Source organism: Nansenia antarctica (genome assembly GCF_963989245.1).
Source record: "Nansenia antarctica genome assembly, chromosome: 14".
Taxonomy (NCBI): Eukaryota; Metazoa; Chordata; class Actinopteri; order Argentiniformes; family Microstomatidae; genus Nansenia; species Nansenia antarctica.
The window spans coordinates 17,977,060-17,995,135 of record NC_137684.1 but is presented as its reverse complement, the minus strand read 5'-3'; the positions used below and the strand labels follow the sequence as shown (position 1 = coordinate 17,995,135).

Genomic DNA, 18,076 nt, shown 5'->3' with positions numbered 1-18,076 from the left:
ATTGACCAGTGTGACACGTGAAGGACATGCTCCTTAACCCACTAAGCTACAGCCAAGGCATCACCTCACAATGCTGCAGATATCTTCAGGTGTGTGTGTGTGCGTGCGTGCGTGCGTGTGTGTGGTTTGTTGGAGTTGCTGTAGTAAATTAGGCTTTTGTTTTTGTAGAATTCTTGTATTACGGTCAGAGCTACGGAACCCAAACCCAGGACACAGATATAAAAGAACCTGTTTTATAATGACGGAACAGGGGAACAGGAAGGCAAAGGTAAAATGATAAGCAGGGCTGGGTGATAGGATAGACAGGACAAGAAGAGCCAGTAGACAGGGCAGGCAGGATAGGTAGACAGGCGAGGTAGGCAGGTAGGCAGGTAGACAGGGCAGGCAGGATAGGTAGACAGGCGAGGTAGGCAGGTAGACAGGGCAGGCAGGACAGGTAGACAGGCGAGGTAGGCAGGTAGACAGGGCAGGCAGGACAGGTAGACAGGCGAGGTAGGCAGGTAGGCAGAACCTGGGCAGTGGTACTGAAGCATGCTCCTGAAGTCCACTAAGCTAAAGCCAAGGCATTAGCTCACAATGCTGCAGATATCTTCAGGTCTCAAGCAAGACTAGACTACTGATTACGGGAGAGTGGTTCCAAAGCATCTCCACTACAACAGCACTACCAATACTAATGCTCTATGTTTGCTGTGCTAAATTCACTAGGAAATCAGGTCAGTTATAACATTGTTTGCCTGGTTCCCACTGGTTTAATAACAAAAAAGCAATGACACCTTCAGCTCAGTGACAGCAGAGAGACATGTGATGTGATCGGAGTTTGGTGACAGGATGTGTGTGTGTGTGTGTGTGTGTGTGTGTGTGTGTGTGTGTGTGTGTGTGTGTGTGTGTGTGTGTGTGTGTGTGTGTGTGTGTGATGGAGGGCCGAGAAGGAGACGGTGTGGAGGCACTCAAGAGACCCACTCTAGAGTGACAGACAGGCAGCCTTCGTCACCTCAGGGCGAGACAAATCTCATTTGCAGCATTACCAGACTTTGGTGTGTGTGTGTGTGTGTGTGTGTGTGTGTGTGTGTGTGTGTGTGTGCGTGTGTGTGTGCCGGCGTGCGAGTGAGTGCATGCGTGTGTTACATCTTGAAGATGTAAAGAACACTATTATCTCATGGATTAGTGAGCGGATTCCTTCCGCCCCTCCTGATCTCAACTTGTCAAATACAAAAAACTGCTTAATCTGAAATGTAATAAAAGAGGACTAGAAAGGAAAGGAGAGAATTATCATTCACAAAATACACTTGTCAAACAAACAATGACTAATCTATATAATCTTTAAGAATAAGAACGATTTAAATTTTAAATCTAATTTAAAACGTATGAATAATTTATATAGCAACTGCAAGAATACACAAGTGATTCATTCCCTAGAGAGAAATAATAGTGATATCCTTAAGTTCAATAATAAAACAAAAAAAAGCCTAATTAGTTATACACTGTACCAGAAGATTGTTGTAATCTCCATATCATACCAGTGAGTTGTGAACCCAGCAGTCATGGAGTTTATAACTCCATACATCAATGCTTTCGCCTAAGGCTAGTACCAGTCAGAAGTAGCCTGGATGACATGATTAACACATCTCTCTGTTTCAGGTTCAGCATGAGGCCTTGTGAACGACTGACCAGGGAGAGATAGACTACAGTCAACAGCCAACCAGTCTCATACCTCAGCCCAGGCACCGTGGAGGAGAGGATATACACTGCAACACTGCAACACTGCTTCGTTGGCTTTAGCACACTAGAGAAAGATGGCTGACCCGTACCAAAACAACGTGTACCACCAAGGACAAGGAGCGGGGGACACCTACGGATCCTACGGAGAGGGCGAGGGCCAGGACGGGTACGGTTACCAGGGCGACTACCCACCCCAGGAGGAGGACGCGGCCAGCGATGCCACGGAGGGCCATGACGTGGAGGACCAGATGTACGAGGGGGAGTACCAGGGCATCCCACACCCTGACGAGGTGAAGGCGGCCCAGCGAGCAGCGCGGGCCAAGACCAGGGTGGCACAAGGAGCGGCCTCAGAGCTGGAGGAGCTGGCGGAACAGTACGAGGACATCATGGAGGACTGTGGGCACGGAAGGTTCCAGTGGACCTTGTTCATAGTGCTGGGGCTGGCGCTGATGGCGGACGGGGTGGAGTGTTTCGTCGTAGGGTTCGTCTTGCCCAGCGCGGAGAAGGACATGTGCTTGTCCCACGGGGAGAAAGGCACTCTGGGTAAGTCAGAAACTGATCAATCCATCGTCTTTGTCTGACTTTGATTTTTGGAATGAAAACATAACACAATGAATTACAGTAGGTGAGTTACAGTAGGTTAACTACAGTAGGTGAATTACAGTAGGTTAATTACAGTAGGTTAACTACAGTAGGTGAATTACAGTAGGTGAATTACAGTAGGTTAACTACAGTAGGTGAATTACAGTAGGTTAACTACAGTAGGTGAATTACAGTAGGTGAATTACAGTAGGTGAATTACAGTAGGGGAATTACAGTAGGTGAATTACAGTAGGTGAATTACAGTAGGTGAATTACAGTAGGTTAACTACAGTAGGTGAATTACAGTAGGTGAATTACAGTAGGTTAACTACAGTAGGTGAATTACAGTAGGCGAGTATAACTTCGAAATAACAACAAAGAAATGCCTAAACACAAGTAAACATTTTGAAACCTCTCAAAGACGGTCGAACTGAAACACTTAATACCCCATAATCGAAAACAAATCTATAGGCTGATCTATAGGCTGAAATCAACAGCCGTTTAATGCCTCTGTAGAGACAGTGGGTGGTTGGATAGCTGGATGGTGAGGTTGGGGTCAATACTCGCCTGCAGGTGCTTACCGTAAGAGCACTGCCTTGTAAATTAGAAATGTTCACAAATTAGCTAATGGCACAGTCGATGCCCAGATGAATGTGGCTGCTTTTTCGTACCCTACTATAACGTCAATATATTTCTGCTTAGTGAAGCAGGTGGGAAATTGATGACCGTATATATATTCCCTCTATAGGGAATATAACACATGAGTTTGGCACCAATTGCAGGTCTGCGGGCTGCCACCAATCACACTGATTGAGACCATGCAGTACTCTGTGGCTCCCAGACAGCCTGGCCACATCTCACCCTAGAGTCTAAAATATGCCCCACTAGCGCTTTCTACCCTCAGACTGTAACGTCATTGTGTAACTCAGTTACACAAGCAACAACACAAAGCTATACAGTACATATCTTCTGAACCGTGAGAGAAGTTCAAAATAAATGTTCCTGTTTCTCTCTCGGCTTTCACCTACTAAGATTCACCTACTACACCTATGAGTAAACTGACAGTGATGAGGCAAACTACACTTGAGAGAAGGAGGTTTTACTCCTTTCTTTGAGGAGTGGAACACTTTGTTGTGATGTTCGTGGTTAGGTACTGAACTATCAGAATTATCCGATACTGCAATCCTTCACTCTTGAGTCTGGGGGAAGATGCCGTCCCAGAGACAAATATCTCAGATGAGAGGGCACTTTTTCGCTCCCCCCCTGCCTCCCCCTTTCCCTCTCCCTCTGGCCGCCTCCCCCTTGCATCCCTCACTCCCCCTCTCTTTGTCTCCCTCTACTTCACCCTCTCCCTCTGCCTGTGTCCCCCGAGAAACAAATATCTGAGATGAGAGGGCACTTTTTCCTCTCACCCTCTGTCACACCCCCTCCTTCCCCCTACCTCCCCCACCCACCAGTCTGTACGAACTGTTCTTAGTCAGCAGCTGGCCGCTTCACTGTGGAGGAGATCGATAGTCTCTGTACTGACCTTGCCTACAGGATGCAGCAGCAGGCCTGCTGCCCTGCTGTTGTTTAACTTGCCCTCCTTTGCTCCTGCATGCCTAACCCTGACACGGCCTTCAGTAGCAACTCTGTGGATGCTTTTAAACGAGGCCTAAAAACCTACCCTTTTAACAGAGCCTTTTATTCTGCAAAAGGACATGGCATTAGTATTTTCTCCGATTTTCGGCATACACATTGGTCTCTCTCAGGAGAGTATGAGTTGTCTTCCTAACAATAATCATGTTGACACTTACGTAACTCCCAATGAGCCTCTAGTCCAGACCTGCCTTTGATTCACACTGTGTCTAAGCTATGATCACGACTTCGTACAATCGAACTGTGTGTGGTGTGTGTGTGTGTGTGTGTGTGTGTGTGTGTTTCCTCATCTCCATATGCTTCTACATTCACGGGACGCCCACCCCTTTCCCAGTTCACACCAGTCGTCCCCCAGACCCCCTATGGCAGCACCATCTGCAGTGCCATCATGCCTCACCGCCCTCAGCAATAGGTGCAGTGCTGCAGGCTATAGATTCACCTGTTTTAATAAGATTTTTTACATTGTGGTATTAGCGCTGTTGGTTGTTAGACTTACAGGTAGGCTGAGAGAGGCATTCATGTACATAGTGTATTTAAAGGTGCTTCAAATAAGAAAGCTCATCTGCGTATAGACATGTAGGTTGTTCATGCACAGCGCAGTATGTATGTGAATGACACCTTATCTGAGTAGAGTCCCACAAATGAATAGGCTTTATCCAAACATAATCATAACAACACATATATCTACTGTAAATATTTATCTTTCCCAGGTCAAATGCTTCATTTTACACTATCAGCCCAATGTGAACCTGTCCGGACAAAGATCCTACTAACCTTCTGTAAGGCTAGGGCAAAAGAACATGCTGTACTTTCTGAACATGGGAGTAATAGGATTCTCTTGGGTTCCAGCCATTTTCTTGAACAAAACGATTATACTCTGCATGTATTCATCATTGCCTATAAATAAATATGTTCCTGCTGAGCTATAAGAGGTGGACAAAGGTTGACATTAATACAGTTCTGGTTCTTGGAGGAAACCCCGCTGCCCGGTAAAAGCACTAAAAGCGTAATGACATAAGAACATAAAAGACCATGGAAGGTAGAGACAAGAACTTGTTTTTAGACTTAACTTGACCTTACCACTTTTTCTTGAGTGGTTGAATGTGCCATTTTCATTCAAAGCAGTCATCAATTAAATCTATTAAAGTGTCTAAGGGGTCACTAAGCTATGGTTTTCGTACCAATAAGCCTTTTCCCTGTCCCTTATAATGATAAGCGAGAAGCCACCAATCACACTGCTTGAATGTGTGCATAAAAACGGAGATATTTCTCAATGGTGTCCTTAGGACATCTCTCAGCCGACTGTCTCTTTAGGATAGATGGGCAAGTGTCCCCCCTGGTGGAGATCTTTAAATCTCCTGACATGTCAAGGTTCATGTTCTGCCACAGGGGTTCTCTTGTTCCAATGAATGGAGCTGAGATGTACATCATCTGTGTTATTTCATTGGGAGATGGAGGGTATAATATATTTTCCCTCCTAAAAAACACACACATTTGGTCTCTGATCCATTCACACCTTGTTACCCAGACATGTGTTTGTGGAATATGTCTTCCTCTCTTATTCATGTATTCACACTCTCCAAAGCCCTGGACTAGAGAAATCATCAAATGTGACAGCAGCCGGTGAAATCGGGAACAAGTCGGCAGCCGATTTAATGCTCAGACTTTTATTCTGAAAAATGATGATACATTTCAGCATTTCAATTCCGTCAGTGAATACTCTCTGTGCAGGTGTCTGACTGTGTCTTCCCTCTCTCTCTCTCTCTCCTGCAGGTTTGATAGTGTTCCTGGGGATGATGGTTGGGGCGTTCCTCTGGGGGGGCATGGCGGACAAGGTGGGCCGCAGGAAGGTTCTGATCATAGCCCTCGGCATCAACTGTGTGTTCGCCTTCCTCTCCTCCTTCGCACAGGGATATGGATTCTTCCTCTTCTTCAGGCTCTTCTCTGGCATAGGGTAAGAGAGAGGGTGCGCACGACACGCGCACACACACACACACACACACACAAATACACATACAGTACACACACACACAAATACACATACAGTACACACACACACACACACACCAAGAGTGAATGACTAAATGGGATGAAAAGCAACTTGAGAAATGTTGCATAGAAGTAGTTAGTGAAAGAAGATAGCACTGTAGCGTCTCATCCCACTCAGGTCAGCACATTCGCTGCTCCTTTCTTCTTACAACACAGTATTGTATTCTCTCTAAGAATAGCATAGATCCACAGGGATGTAAGCAGTACTGTACTGTGTGCATCCTGACTTGAGAATGAGGTCAAAACTACAGTACAGAGGCATCAATATACCCCACAGGTTGTGTTTGTGGAAGCAAATCCAAAATCCAAATCTAAAATATAATCATCTCAGATTATCATGAGAATTCAGGTACTTGCTTTCTACTGTACATCACCTGTGTTTCAGTAAAGCTATGGGTATTTTAGGGTGTGTTCTCACTAGAACATTTGCTTCACTTGGAATCGGAGTTTAGGATAAAATTCGCTTTGCTCTGCGTCGTTTGGAGCTGTGAGAACGCGCATTCGAAGTCGCTCCCGGAGCAAACATCCGACGGATGCTCCGCTTGAAAAGGGCGGGTTCCCTCCGGTTAGAAACGACGCATCGAGGCTGTCCATAGGAAAACAACAGCGCATGCGTGTTGATCTGGATAAGAGCGGGACGAACGGGCAATTTTCTATTTTTCTGACCAATCAACTACCACGTCTGTTGCTTCGATTGCGTACGTTACTTCGTTTACATAAAGGGCTGTGAGAACGCAAATCAGAGAAATAATTTATGCGACAATGTTGCAAACTCTTCCACTTGCTCCGGCTCATGATTCAGACTTTCATGTGAGAACATGACCTTAGTCTATAAAGAGTATCAGCTTCTCTCTCAGAGCTTTGTGTTCTGTCCCTCTCATTTACTATTCCATCCTGTCCCGTTTGGCCCTCAGAATCAGAGGCATTTCACCAATCGTCTGTACTTTGTACTGATTCCTCTCAGAGTTGTTATCTGTAAACCCGCTGTATCTCTCTCCCTCAGGATCGGAGGCTCCGTCCCCATCGTCTACTCCTACTTCTCAGAGTTCCTCCACATGGACAAGCGAGGGGAGCACCTCAGCTGGCTGTGTATGTTCTGGATGATGGGAGGAATCTACGCCTCCTTCACTGCCTGGGGCATCATCCCACGCTACGGTACGACTACCTACCGAGAACACAGGGGGGAAACCCTGCCTCTGGGGTCCTCCGATCAATATCATGATTCATTTTCTTGCTGACATAAGCAATGTGCTACACCAGTGTGCTACACAGCAGTTCTTGTATTGTATTGGTTCTTGTATTCACTAATACACTATGGATTGGAGACACGATTCAGTACAATAAAGGTTCAACATTAAATCCGCTGTGTATAATATCTCTGTTATGGTTGTTACTATATATTCTAGGCTGGGGCTTCAGTATGGGCACAGAGTTCCAGTTCCACAGCTGGAGGGTGTTCGTGCTGGTCTGTGCCATGCCTGCCATCGCCTCCCTGGTAGGCCTCATGTTCATGCCTGAGAGCCCACGCTTCCTCCTGGAGGTAAGAACCGGTTACTGCAGGTGAAGAGGGTTTACTGCTGAACGGTTGAACCAACGTTCAAGGCTTTGCGGGTTGAGTGCATTGTGTGGATCAGGTGTTAATAAACTATTTGACACACTATTTTCATTTAAAATCCAAACTGGTTTCGGTGATGAATTTTCTGATTAAAAAAAAGGACAGTACCGTAGATCCATATCCGTCCGACACAGGGAGAAATCCAAGACAGTGTTGAGGTTTTGGCAAACTGTATGTGTGTGTGTCTCTGTCAGAACGCCAAGCATGACGAGGCGTGGATGATCCTGAAGCAGGTCCATGACACCAACTGGAGGGCCAAGGGGCAGCCGGAGAAAGTCTTCACCGTGAGTAGACAAAACACACAGGAGACAATGAAATGTTAAAGCAATACAGAAATCGTCAATATGATATCATCTCCCTCATCACATAGCTTTATATGTATGTATTTAAAATGAAATCATGAAATCATTAATTCACTCAATCAATCAATCAATCAATCACTCAATCAATCAGTCAATGAATATTCAATTGTTTCCCTCTTCTCAGGTCACCCACATCAAGGCACCCAAGACCCAGGAGGATGAGTTCATAGAGATCCAGAGCTCCACAGGCACAGCTGTCCAACGATGGGCTGTTCGCACCGGTACTCTGATCAAGCTGGTAGGACGTTAACCCTCCTCATACAAACATAGTACATGTACATTTCTTATCACATGACCTGACCAGGAAAAACTCTAGAAAGAAACCAAACAAAAACACTAACATGCTCTTCATTGCAGATTCTGAAGAATGTTGCCTCCCTCTTTGGCGCTGAGCTGAGATTGAGCACTCTGTTCATGGCTATCATCTGGTTCACTATGGCCTTCAGGTGAATGAATATACACAATATAATGATTGAAATCATACAATCACTACAGTATGTGTAAGAAAGTGTACTGTATTGTTTTGACATCAGTTAAGATACTAATAATTGAATTTAGTTTAATTACCACCAAGCTACAGCAAAATGCTGGTAATAATAATAATAATAATAATAATAATAATAATAATAATAATAATAATAACAACAATAATAATAATAATAACTAATAGATTAGCTACATGTAGTGGAACTACTTTCCAACACTGGTAATCAGGACTCAGTGTTGTGTTAAGTTTGTTTTCTACGTCTCTGCCCGGTGAAAGTGTATTAACTTGGTTAGATTCATAAATGTGCCATAAAAGTATGGCCACAGTGTTTCTGTGACATTTTGGTCCTGGTCCAAACTGTACAAAACAGTTCGTGTTACAGAAGAAGGCGCACAACGAGTTAAATCACAAGAGTATTCAGTCAGGAGACAGAGTGTGGTGCAACTAAGTGGACTACGTTTTTGCTGATTAGTGACAGTAGTTAGCTACACCACTACATGGCAAAAAACAAGTAGAAACAAAGACACACATATAAGGTGCTGACGTCTAAAGTCTCTCATTGAGGAGTGCCAGCTGTAACGCCAGCTGGGGTCTGGGGTCTGTGATTGTCCTCTTTCCAGTTGTCACTAACTTACTCTGTTGATGTTGTATTCCAGTTACTACGGCCTGTCTGTGTGGTTCCCTGACATGATCAAACACCTGCAGTATGAGGAGTACGAGTCGAAGGTCAAAGTGTTCCACCGTGAGAAAGTAGAACGCTTCCACTTTAACTTCTCTCTGGAGAACCAGATCCACAGGGAGGGAGAGTACATCAATGACAAGTAGGTCAAACATCATTCATCATCTGTTATGACCAGTTGGACGTAATATTAGCTTGTAGCAATATTAGCTACAGTACAACAATCATTTCATTTTCATTGCTGTTGATATCTCACTCATTCAATCAATCAATCAATCAATCAAACTTTATCTACATTCAGTTCAACGCACTTTACAGAACACATTTCACTTTGTACATTTAAGCATGTCATTGTACAGTATACGAGTATAAATGACATATATTTGTTTATTTCAAAATAATACAGACCATTGTGGAAATGGACAACACTGGCTCTTGCTATGGCATGACCTTAAGATAATGTGCAGTAATGGGTCAATTACTAATTACCTGATGACTAGCTGTGCCAGTTACAGTAGGTGAGACATCAGGAATCATATCTTTTGTGTTCCATTCCCAGGTTCATCAAGATAGAGATGAAGTCAGTAAAGTTTGAGGATTCACTGTTTGAAGATTGTTACTTTGAGGACATCAGGTCCACAGAAACAATCTTTCAGAACTGCACCATCCGATCCACCGTCTTCTATAACACAGGTGGGGAAGCCATGTTAGCCGCCAAGTCCACAATGCATCACATGGTGACACGTTTACCCTTCTCCCTTTGGAAACCCTCCAAAAACAAGTGGTTAAACAGAAAGGGACATTTTTGCAATGCCTGGGTCCTGCTCAATATGAATGAAACATAATGAAAAATCTCAAATGGATTATTCATCATCAATGCCTGTGTTTCACTGTACACAGCAGTGCATATTGACCAGTGACGAAATTGCAAAGTCATAAATGTTATTATTGTAACTATAAAACCAGCGTTTTCCCAATCCGATCCTCCGGTACCCACAGCCTCTGTACTCTACATGTTTGCACTTGCTCACCTGATTCAACCAACCAAAAGCTTGATGGTAAATTGCCTATTATGAATCTGATCGTATCGCTGGAATTGAGCTGGAACTGTTTGGAAAGTACTTAATCAGATGTATGCTCTTATCATGTCTATTGTGACATCCAGACCTGTGGGAGGAGAAGTTCATCGACTGTAGGATGGAGAACGCCACGTTTATCCAGAACAAGAAAGGCTGCCACCTGGACCTCGACGACGAGAACGATGTACTCATTTACCTCGTCAGCTTCCTGGGCAGTCTGGCCGTCTTACCGGGGAACATCATATCTGCTCTGTTCATGGAGAAGATAGGCAGGATCAGAATTATAGGTGAGAAAGAGCCCCATTTGGACTGCGGGAGGACCGAGGGCACACTGCTGTGTCTGGGATTGATTAAACACTGGCCTCCTTGCGAATTCAAAAAATAATAATCTAAAAGCTCCATCTCACTATGACACACTGCAAAACAAACACATAAATCCAGTATCTTTTATTGATTGAACTCTGCCTGCTATAATTTCACTGCCCCATCTCCCTCAGCACACTCTGAATGTCTGAATGTACCAGGTGCCTCACATCACTTCCCATCTCAATCTATACACTCTGACAAGATAAGCCTTTCCCACTGTGAATCCAATCTGGTCCTGTGTGTGTGTGCTGTGTGTGTGTGTGTATGCTGTGTGTGTGTGTGTGTGTGTGTGTGTGTGTGTGTGTGTGTGTGTGTGTGTGTGTGTGTGTGTGTGTGTGTGTGCAGGTGGCTCCATGCTCATCTCAGCTGGCTGCACCTTCTTCCTGTTCCTGTCCTTCAGTCAGGCGGCCATCATCGCCTGGCAGTGCCTCTTCTGTGGTGTCAGTGCTGCCGCATGGAACGGCATTGAGGTCATCACTGTGGAACTCTACCCTGCCTCCAAAAGGTAGAGGAGGAGGAGGACACACAGTCATCAATCTCAGAGGCAGACAATCGTTACTTGGCCCCGTGTTCACTCTGGAATGTGGAAGTCAGACATAATTTGAATTTAGGAGATTCTGACTGTTGGAATAGATTAATGATATGGTGGTTACTACAAGACAATGTCATACCATTAGCATTAGTCCTATTATCAGTAGTACAAGCAATTTGACAGTAATAATCTTAATCTAAAAGCATAGACGTTAATGAAGCATCTGTCATTCACTACATTAAAATGACTTTAACTATATTAATTAACTATATAAACCTGTGTTCCTTAACAACTCCTGCAATCTCAAATAGAAAAATAAATGATGGTTTAATGCATAATCAGCATACTCACTGTCATCCTGGGCTATAAAGCACACAAAGACACTTACATTAAAACTGAACTTTATTTATAATGATCCTTATTTCTATTCTTTACCACCTCCTGCCATAGCGCCACAGCATTTGGAGTCTTGAACTCCCTCTATTTCAGTATTAAACAGACATACTGTAGCTCAAGAGTAAAGATGTTGTTTTCAGTGGTGTGTTTAACTAGTATGTTTCCTATCTCTCTTCCATTAGAGCCACAGCGTTTGGAGTCTTGAACGCCCTCTGTAAGCTGGCGGCTGTCCTGGGCAGCTCCATCTTCGCCTCCTTCGTGGGTATCACCAAAGTCGTCCCAATCCTCCTCGCCTTCGTATCGCTGCTGTGCGGAGGCCTGCTGGCCCTCAAACTGCCCGATACCCGAGAGAAGATCCTTCTGTGAGGAAGGCCAAAGGTGAAAGGTCACAGACAGGAGCAACCTCTAGGGTGGTGTTTCTCTGAGAGAAACAGGGACAGGCATTATGCAAAGATGTAAAGGCTATAAAACCAACAGGGGTTGACAGGAGGTATTCTGCTAATCAACTCTACATATCTAAATTATCCTGGCCACCCAACAGGGAATTATTCTCTGATTCAATCATTCACTAATCTGAATGCAACAATGAAATGCTCCTTATTGGTGTACGGAGCATCCCTGTACTTAATTGTTCACCCTAAATCATGCTCTGGCACTCAGACATAGAATATCTGAGAAACAAGATGAGAGGTAGAAATAGATTTTGGATTCATTGCTATCCATCAATTTTAACAAAACATAACAAGTTAACCCCACTCCGATTTTGGTCACCAGAAACTGCTTTCTGGTCTTTCTCTCCAGTGCCGTTTTATGGTCAATCAAACATATATTTTGTGGAATTCAGGTACTGTTGTATTATTGTTTTGCTGTTTCTTGGCCCTGCCTCAATTCATGCCAGACCTCTCATGTAGTCTTGTCTTGTGCTACAGTCAACCAACAGTATTTGAAATAAGTAGAAAGGACAAGTCTTTGTTACCTCTGTACTGTATCTATGAGTTTAGATCACACCACCACCCCTCTCCCAACCTTTAGTACCTTTTGTTTTAGATTGAGGGTCACATGATGTAATACAGTTACTGTACCAGTGGCCTATTCAGTAGGGTGTAACATAGAAAAGCAATTGACAGAACCGACCCTGTTTTGTATCCAACTGGGGAGAGATCTGTGTCTATTCCATAATAGTCTATCTTTCTGAAAAGCTCTGAGAGTAACCCTGCTGAAATTGCCTCTGGGATCAAACCAACGCCACATCTTTTGATAGAGTACTTTCCGATCTTTGCATCCCAACTACTTACTTTGTGATTGTAACTTAATTCAGCAAATTGGTCCCACAGTGTCTTTGTGTGTGTGTCATTGTTTTCAGTTTCAGCCTCCATTTTTTTGTTCCCCAGCACAAAACACAACTGTATTTTATGAATATGTGGTCTATTTGCTCATTTTAACTTTACAACAAACATATTTAGTTTCTCTGTTTAAAAAGTCCAGTACCACATAAGAATATCAGTTTAGAAATGTATGGGGAAATGGCATTGAGGTTGGGAGATTCACAGAGGTACAGAGTGCTGTAACTAGCTGTTGAGCGAGCTGCATGTGTGTGTTATCTACCAGATAATGTTTCTGTGTCTTTTTCATGTGTTGTTCAAAAAGCAAAATAGTCTGAATGATGTTTACTGTATGTGTCACTGTAAATAAATGACTGGGTCATAGCCTTGGATGGCTTGAATTAACAATCACATTTAGTTCATTTCCATTCATTCATAAGCTGTTTCCTCAAATGTATTGAGGAGCCAATCACATTTGCGAAACAATTTATCGCCAACTGTTTATGTTATACTAACTATCAAACAGCCACACAGAATGAGGCTTTGCTCTTGAAAACACTATTTTGCTAACTACCCTATTGTAACTGCACAACTGTATATCCACAGAATAGCATATAATATTACTTAAGAATAGATAGAATTCCAAGGATGGATTGTGACATTCAATTGTCATTTTTTTCACTGGAGGTTTTCTTTAGTTTAGAGTATCTTGTACCATAACCAGAGGTTGACATAACTATATTATTGCCAAGATACTGTATTGTGTCATACCTTTTATACCTCTAAACACACATATCTGTTATCAATTGAGTCACAGGAAAGTTCTTTGCCTTACCTGAATGCAAGGATTCTGACTGACAGTACGGTATGTACGGTACGGTGTTTTCAATCAAAAAGTGTCTCTTTCTGTCTTATCTGTTTGAACTGCACCAACGTTATTAAGGAATTGGCTTGTGAATACAGCTTTTGGGTGTTTTTCTCTATGAGTAGGTTTGTGTCTGCGTCATCATTCTAAAGAAGAAGCCATAATTTGTTCTTTGTTTTTATATTTCTATATCTCAAAATATTGTTCGTCATGGTGAAGAAGGAGATTTTATTTTGCGTACTGGTCATGTTCTGTTTTTGCTTTTGTTTTGTGTACTGTGGAAAAAAAATAAACAAATAAAATGAATATATCAGTGTACCGTTATGCATGTTGGTTTATTCATGGCACGTGTTACTACTTGGCTGTAGTGCCGTATTGTGTGGGCTACTCAGGTTGTGTTCCAATGTCCACACCAGCATACCATTTGGAATGCTTGGCCAATACACTGCTTCAGTCTGTGTCAGTATCCTAGTGTGGATATTGGAACATACGTACACTACATACGTGTTGGACAGACATCTGGATTAGGCAGGTTTCTACAATGATATTGTAGAATATCATAATGACATGATAGAGGAACATGAGGAACATCACAGAATTCATAACTCTTTACAGTTGTGTTGGAAACCTACTCTCTTGCGCTTGGTTGAGATGTTTTTGAGTCAGACATAGAATCCATTCATGGCTTCCCGTCAGTTCACCTGTTTTTGAGTGGGGGGGACACGGCAGGGGGCGAGATGACCCTTCCAACACAGGTCATTGGAGAGAGAGAGAGAGAGAAGGGGGAGGGGGGTTGTGGGTGGTGTTGTTTATTCTACTGGAGGTGTGAAGAGACTCAGCAGGGGTAACCTACGTCCAAGAGCTGAATCACAATGGGAGATTTGGGTTATTTATAGATTGGAATGAAAAGAAGTAGCATCCGCACACTCAAAACTGTACAAAAATGTTTTATTGCGAGCTTTCAGTCTTTCATAGACCTCCTTCATTCCATTTGATACTCTTCAGCTCTAGCACCTCAGCTAAGTCTGATTACGGACTATTTTGAGTTATTTATAGATTAAAATGTGAGTAAAATAGAGTAAAATGTGTGTTTTCACCTGAACTCACAAATAACTATTGTAACGTTTCTGAATCTAATGAATTCCATATTATATTAGACAAAACATCAAAGGAACACAAAATCAACACAAAACACAAGCACACACAAGTTTGCACTCATTTAGTTTGGCCAAACGGAACTAAACTATATTAAACGTATTGAATCTATTGACTGAGCACCCCTATTGCATTGTCCATGTCAGGTCGATGGTTGTGGGGGGGCGTGTAGCGGTCAGCACATGTGCCAGCTTTCTCTCTAGCTGTCACTCTGAGGTGCCAAAGGCCACCAAAGGTCCCCTGGTCCCCCCACTGGGCCCTGGTCTCCCCTGGCCTCACCTCTCCCCTGGAGGTCAGGGTCAGACAGAGGCAGTTGGAAAGGGACATCAACGATTTCATTGTCTAAAGATATCAATATTTCATTGTCTAAAGTACTGATATCAATAACATGTAAAAATGAAGGTCTTGCCAACTGCACTTATACATTATTCATTCATTATTCCACTGTGACAAGAATTTCGATTTTAATGTCTGTCTGTCACACATGTTTTGGTTGTGCCTTGTATTCTGTTGTATTCAGTGTTTCTGTCCCTCTACCTATCTCCATCATTCTCAGGCATTCTGGCAATCAGTTTGGTCCAGTATCACCTCCATAGTCAACCAGAGGACGGCCCAATGTATTTAAACCCTGCACTTCCTCCCCTCACAAGATCCTTTCGTTTCTGTCTGTCTGTTCGGAGCATGTCTGTGTAAAATTCATTGTGACAATTCTCTGTTCAGACCTCATTCCTTCATAATTCATCCTTTGTATTTTCATTCCGGTAACAGGAGAGAAGTGGTATTATGTGAGAGCAGCCCATGGGTATACGTTTATGCATGTAGGCTACTCCTGTCTATATACACTAGTTAGTTGGGGGCAGGTGCCATCTATTGTGTTTTCGGTTAGCTTAGAGTGTAGGCGCTAGCGACATTCTTAAATATAGGTTAGTCTTAGTTTAGGACTACCTTATTTTGTTTCTTTCTTTGGGCACAATCCCCCCCCCCCTTTCTCTCCTTACTCTTGGTACAATAAATCATCATGACCCTGTTCACATTGTCTCCGTCATTGATTTCTTTCCCCGTTCTCTGTCCCTTATAACTGTCTGCGTGTGTCTTGTGTTTACATGCCTCACCCATCCCATATGCACCCCAGACTTGGGCCGGGGTGCATAACACTGACCACAGCTCAATTCTCAAATGCATAGAATGGCTACATTTTATTTGCTGTTTTCAAATTTACAGTCACATAAAGAATTGCAAGGTTTTATGTGTACTGGTCTGTATTTTTAATCTTAAAAGCCAGAAATTATATACAAGTGCAGTTCAATTGATATCCCATAGAGATGGAATTTCAGTGATCTTGAACTGTACACCAGAGGGTCGGTATGGGTCATGTGACTCCTGATGCCTGCACCGTTTCCCTGGAGATGTTCACAAGTGAATGCGGCCAGAGTTCAGTATAAACAGAGACGTGTCAGGAGAACTCTCAATGACCTCCCTACAGGACCACTGCAGGTGGACAACTCATCTACTCCTGGGGGTACTGGTGCCAGTACACAATCCAACTATCACTATAACTAAAATCACAATCTCTGTTGTATTGCCTCATACTGTATGCTTCAAACATATCTCGCTTATTATAACTATCTGTGTGCTGGGAGGAGGGCTCAGATCAGAACATTCACATAATTGAATAACATGGCCAAAATATAAAGACTGTTGGCAAACATAATTTGAACAACTTAATTAACATTTTCTAAGGAGGGCAGGGCATGATCCTCAAGCTCATCATGCTACAGTAAATTAGTCTTAATGATGTTTGACCATCTCTATTATGCCAGTGGCACGTGTGGTGTGAGATTCCCTGATTGGTTAACACACAGCAGAGACCAGCAGCTATATCTAGTCATCAGAGGTGCCATGTGACACCTTGGCTGTGAGAGAGTACACGCCTGCTTCTTCTCTGACCCTCATTGACCCTCCAACATGACCACCACGATCCACAACATGACCTACCGACCTGCTACTTAGGGCTAGATATCAACGAAAAATATGGATGGACCAGATACTGTATACAAACAATGTAGGCACTGATTTTATGTAAGTCACTTTGGATCAAAGTGACAGCTAAATGGCAGCTAAAATGGCATATATTATTATATTAAGGATATTGGCACAGTAGGTCTATCAAGCTGTAGAATAAAGGAATGGCATGCTCAACTCCTGTCCCAATCCAACATCTATATATTATTAGAGAGATAGATATTAGATGTTCCAAAACACATGTGTGTTTAGTAGCTTCAAGTCTGATTGGAATGATGATTGCAATCCCACTGAATTTTGTTCCTGAAATACACAGTAAAACCTAAAGTATTTTTTTTATCATATTGCTACATACATATCCCTACATTAATATATCATAGTAGACATGTAAGCAATAACGTGTATATCCTACAAAGCAACAGTTTGGGATGAACATTTCTTCCCACTCAATGAAGCAATCAAACTGCAAAATATGCTACACCTAAACCACTAAGAATTGATTAAGCAAAGATAAAGAGTGGTTTTACACTGTACACAGCAAATCAATAGCTGGCTAAACTCACGAGGGATACTCTATTGCTAAAACAGATGAGTTTGGAGGCCACGATAGCAAAAACATTAGGAGAGACGGAAGATGTTTATTGTTTTGGCCAGGGGTAAAAATTCACACTTGTCTCTCTGAGCTCTGAGTAGAACTGGGTTTCCCAGCAGAGGGCTGACTGGTAGCGCCGCTCTCTGTGACCAGTAGGGCCGAGGTCTGGGAGCTCTCTGGGAGGCTACAGGAGGCTATGATGGCCTGAGAGGGCCTGCAGAGGTGTCACTTCACACCTCCACAGCCTCTCAGCCCCTTGCATAAAACCCAGGAGCCCTCCAACCAGCCTCTCATCCTCTCCAACCTTCTCAGTTCTAACACTGAACACACACAGGACACCGCAACAGCAGCAGCAGCAGAAGCATGGACAGCTCTCCTCCTCTCCTCAGCTACGGTCTGGGAGTACAGCAGTACCACTGGAGTTGTCCCAGCTCAGACTCCGAGTTCTACAACGTCTCTTCTCCGGAGACCGTCTCCCCGTCTTACTCCTGCATGGACTCCTTCTCTCCCTCGTCCTCCTCTCTGCCTCGGAGCTCCTCCTCGACAGGACCACGGTCATCGACGCACACAGGGGGAACTAAGGCCTCCGTGTCTCCGTCCTCCAGCGACGAGGCCG

At 43.4% G+C, this 18,076-nt stretch overlaps 1 protein-coding gene across 1 annotated transcript; it reads left to right on the top strand.

Moving 5' to 3' along the window:
* Nucleotides 1–1,793: 1,793 nt before the first annotated feature.
* On the top strand, nucleotides 1,794–11,870 carry sv2bb (synaptic vesicle glycoprotein 2Bb; the record flags this gene model as incomplete). The annotated part of the gene is made up of 12 exons (XM_080545276.1): nucleotides 1,794–2,262; nucleotides 5,713–5,893; nucleotides 6,992–7,143; nucleotides 7,395–7,528; nucleotides 7,798–7,887; nucleotides 8,090–8,203; nucleotides 8,323–8,411; nucleotides 9,109–9,273; nucleotides 9,691–9,824; nucleotides 10,297–10,497; nucleotides 10,922–11,081; nucleotides 11,687–11,870. 12 exons carry the CDS (start codon nucleotides 1,794–1,796, stop codon nucleotides 11,868–11,870), a joined length of 2,073 nt encoding a protein of 690 aa, XP_080401402.1.
* Nucleotides 11,871–18,076: the final 6,206 nt, after the last annotated feature.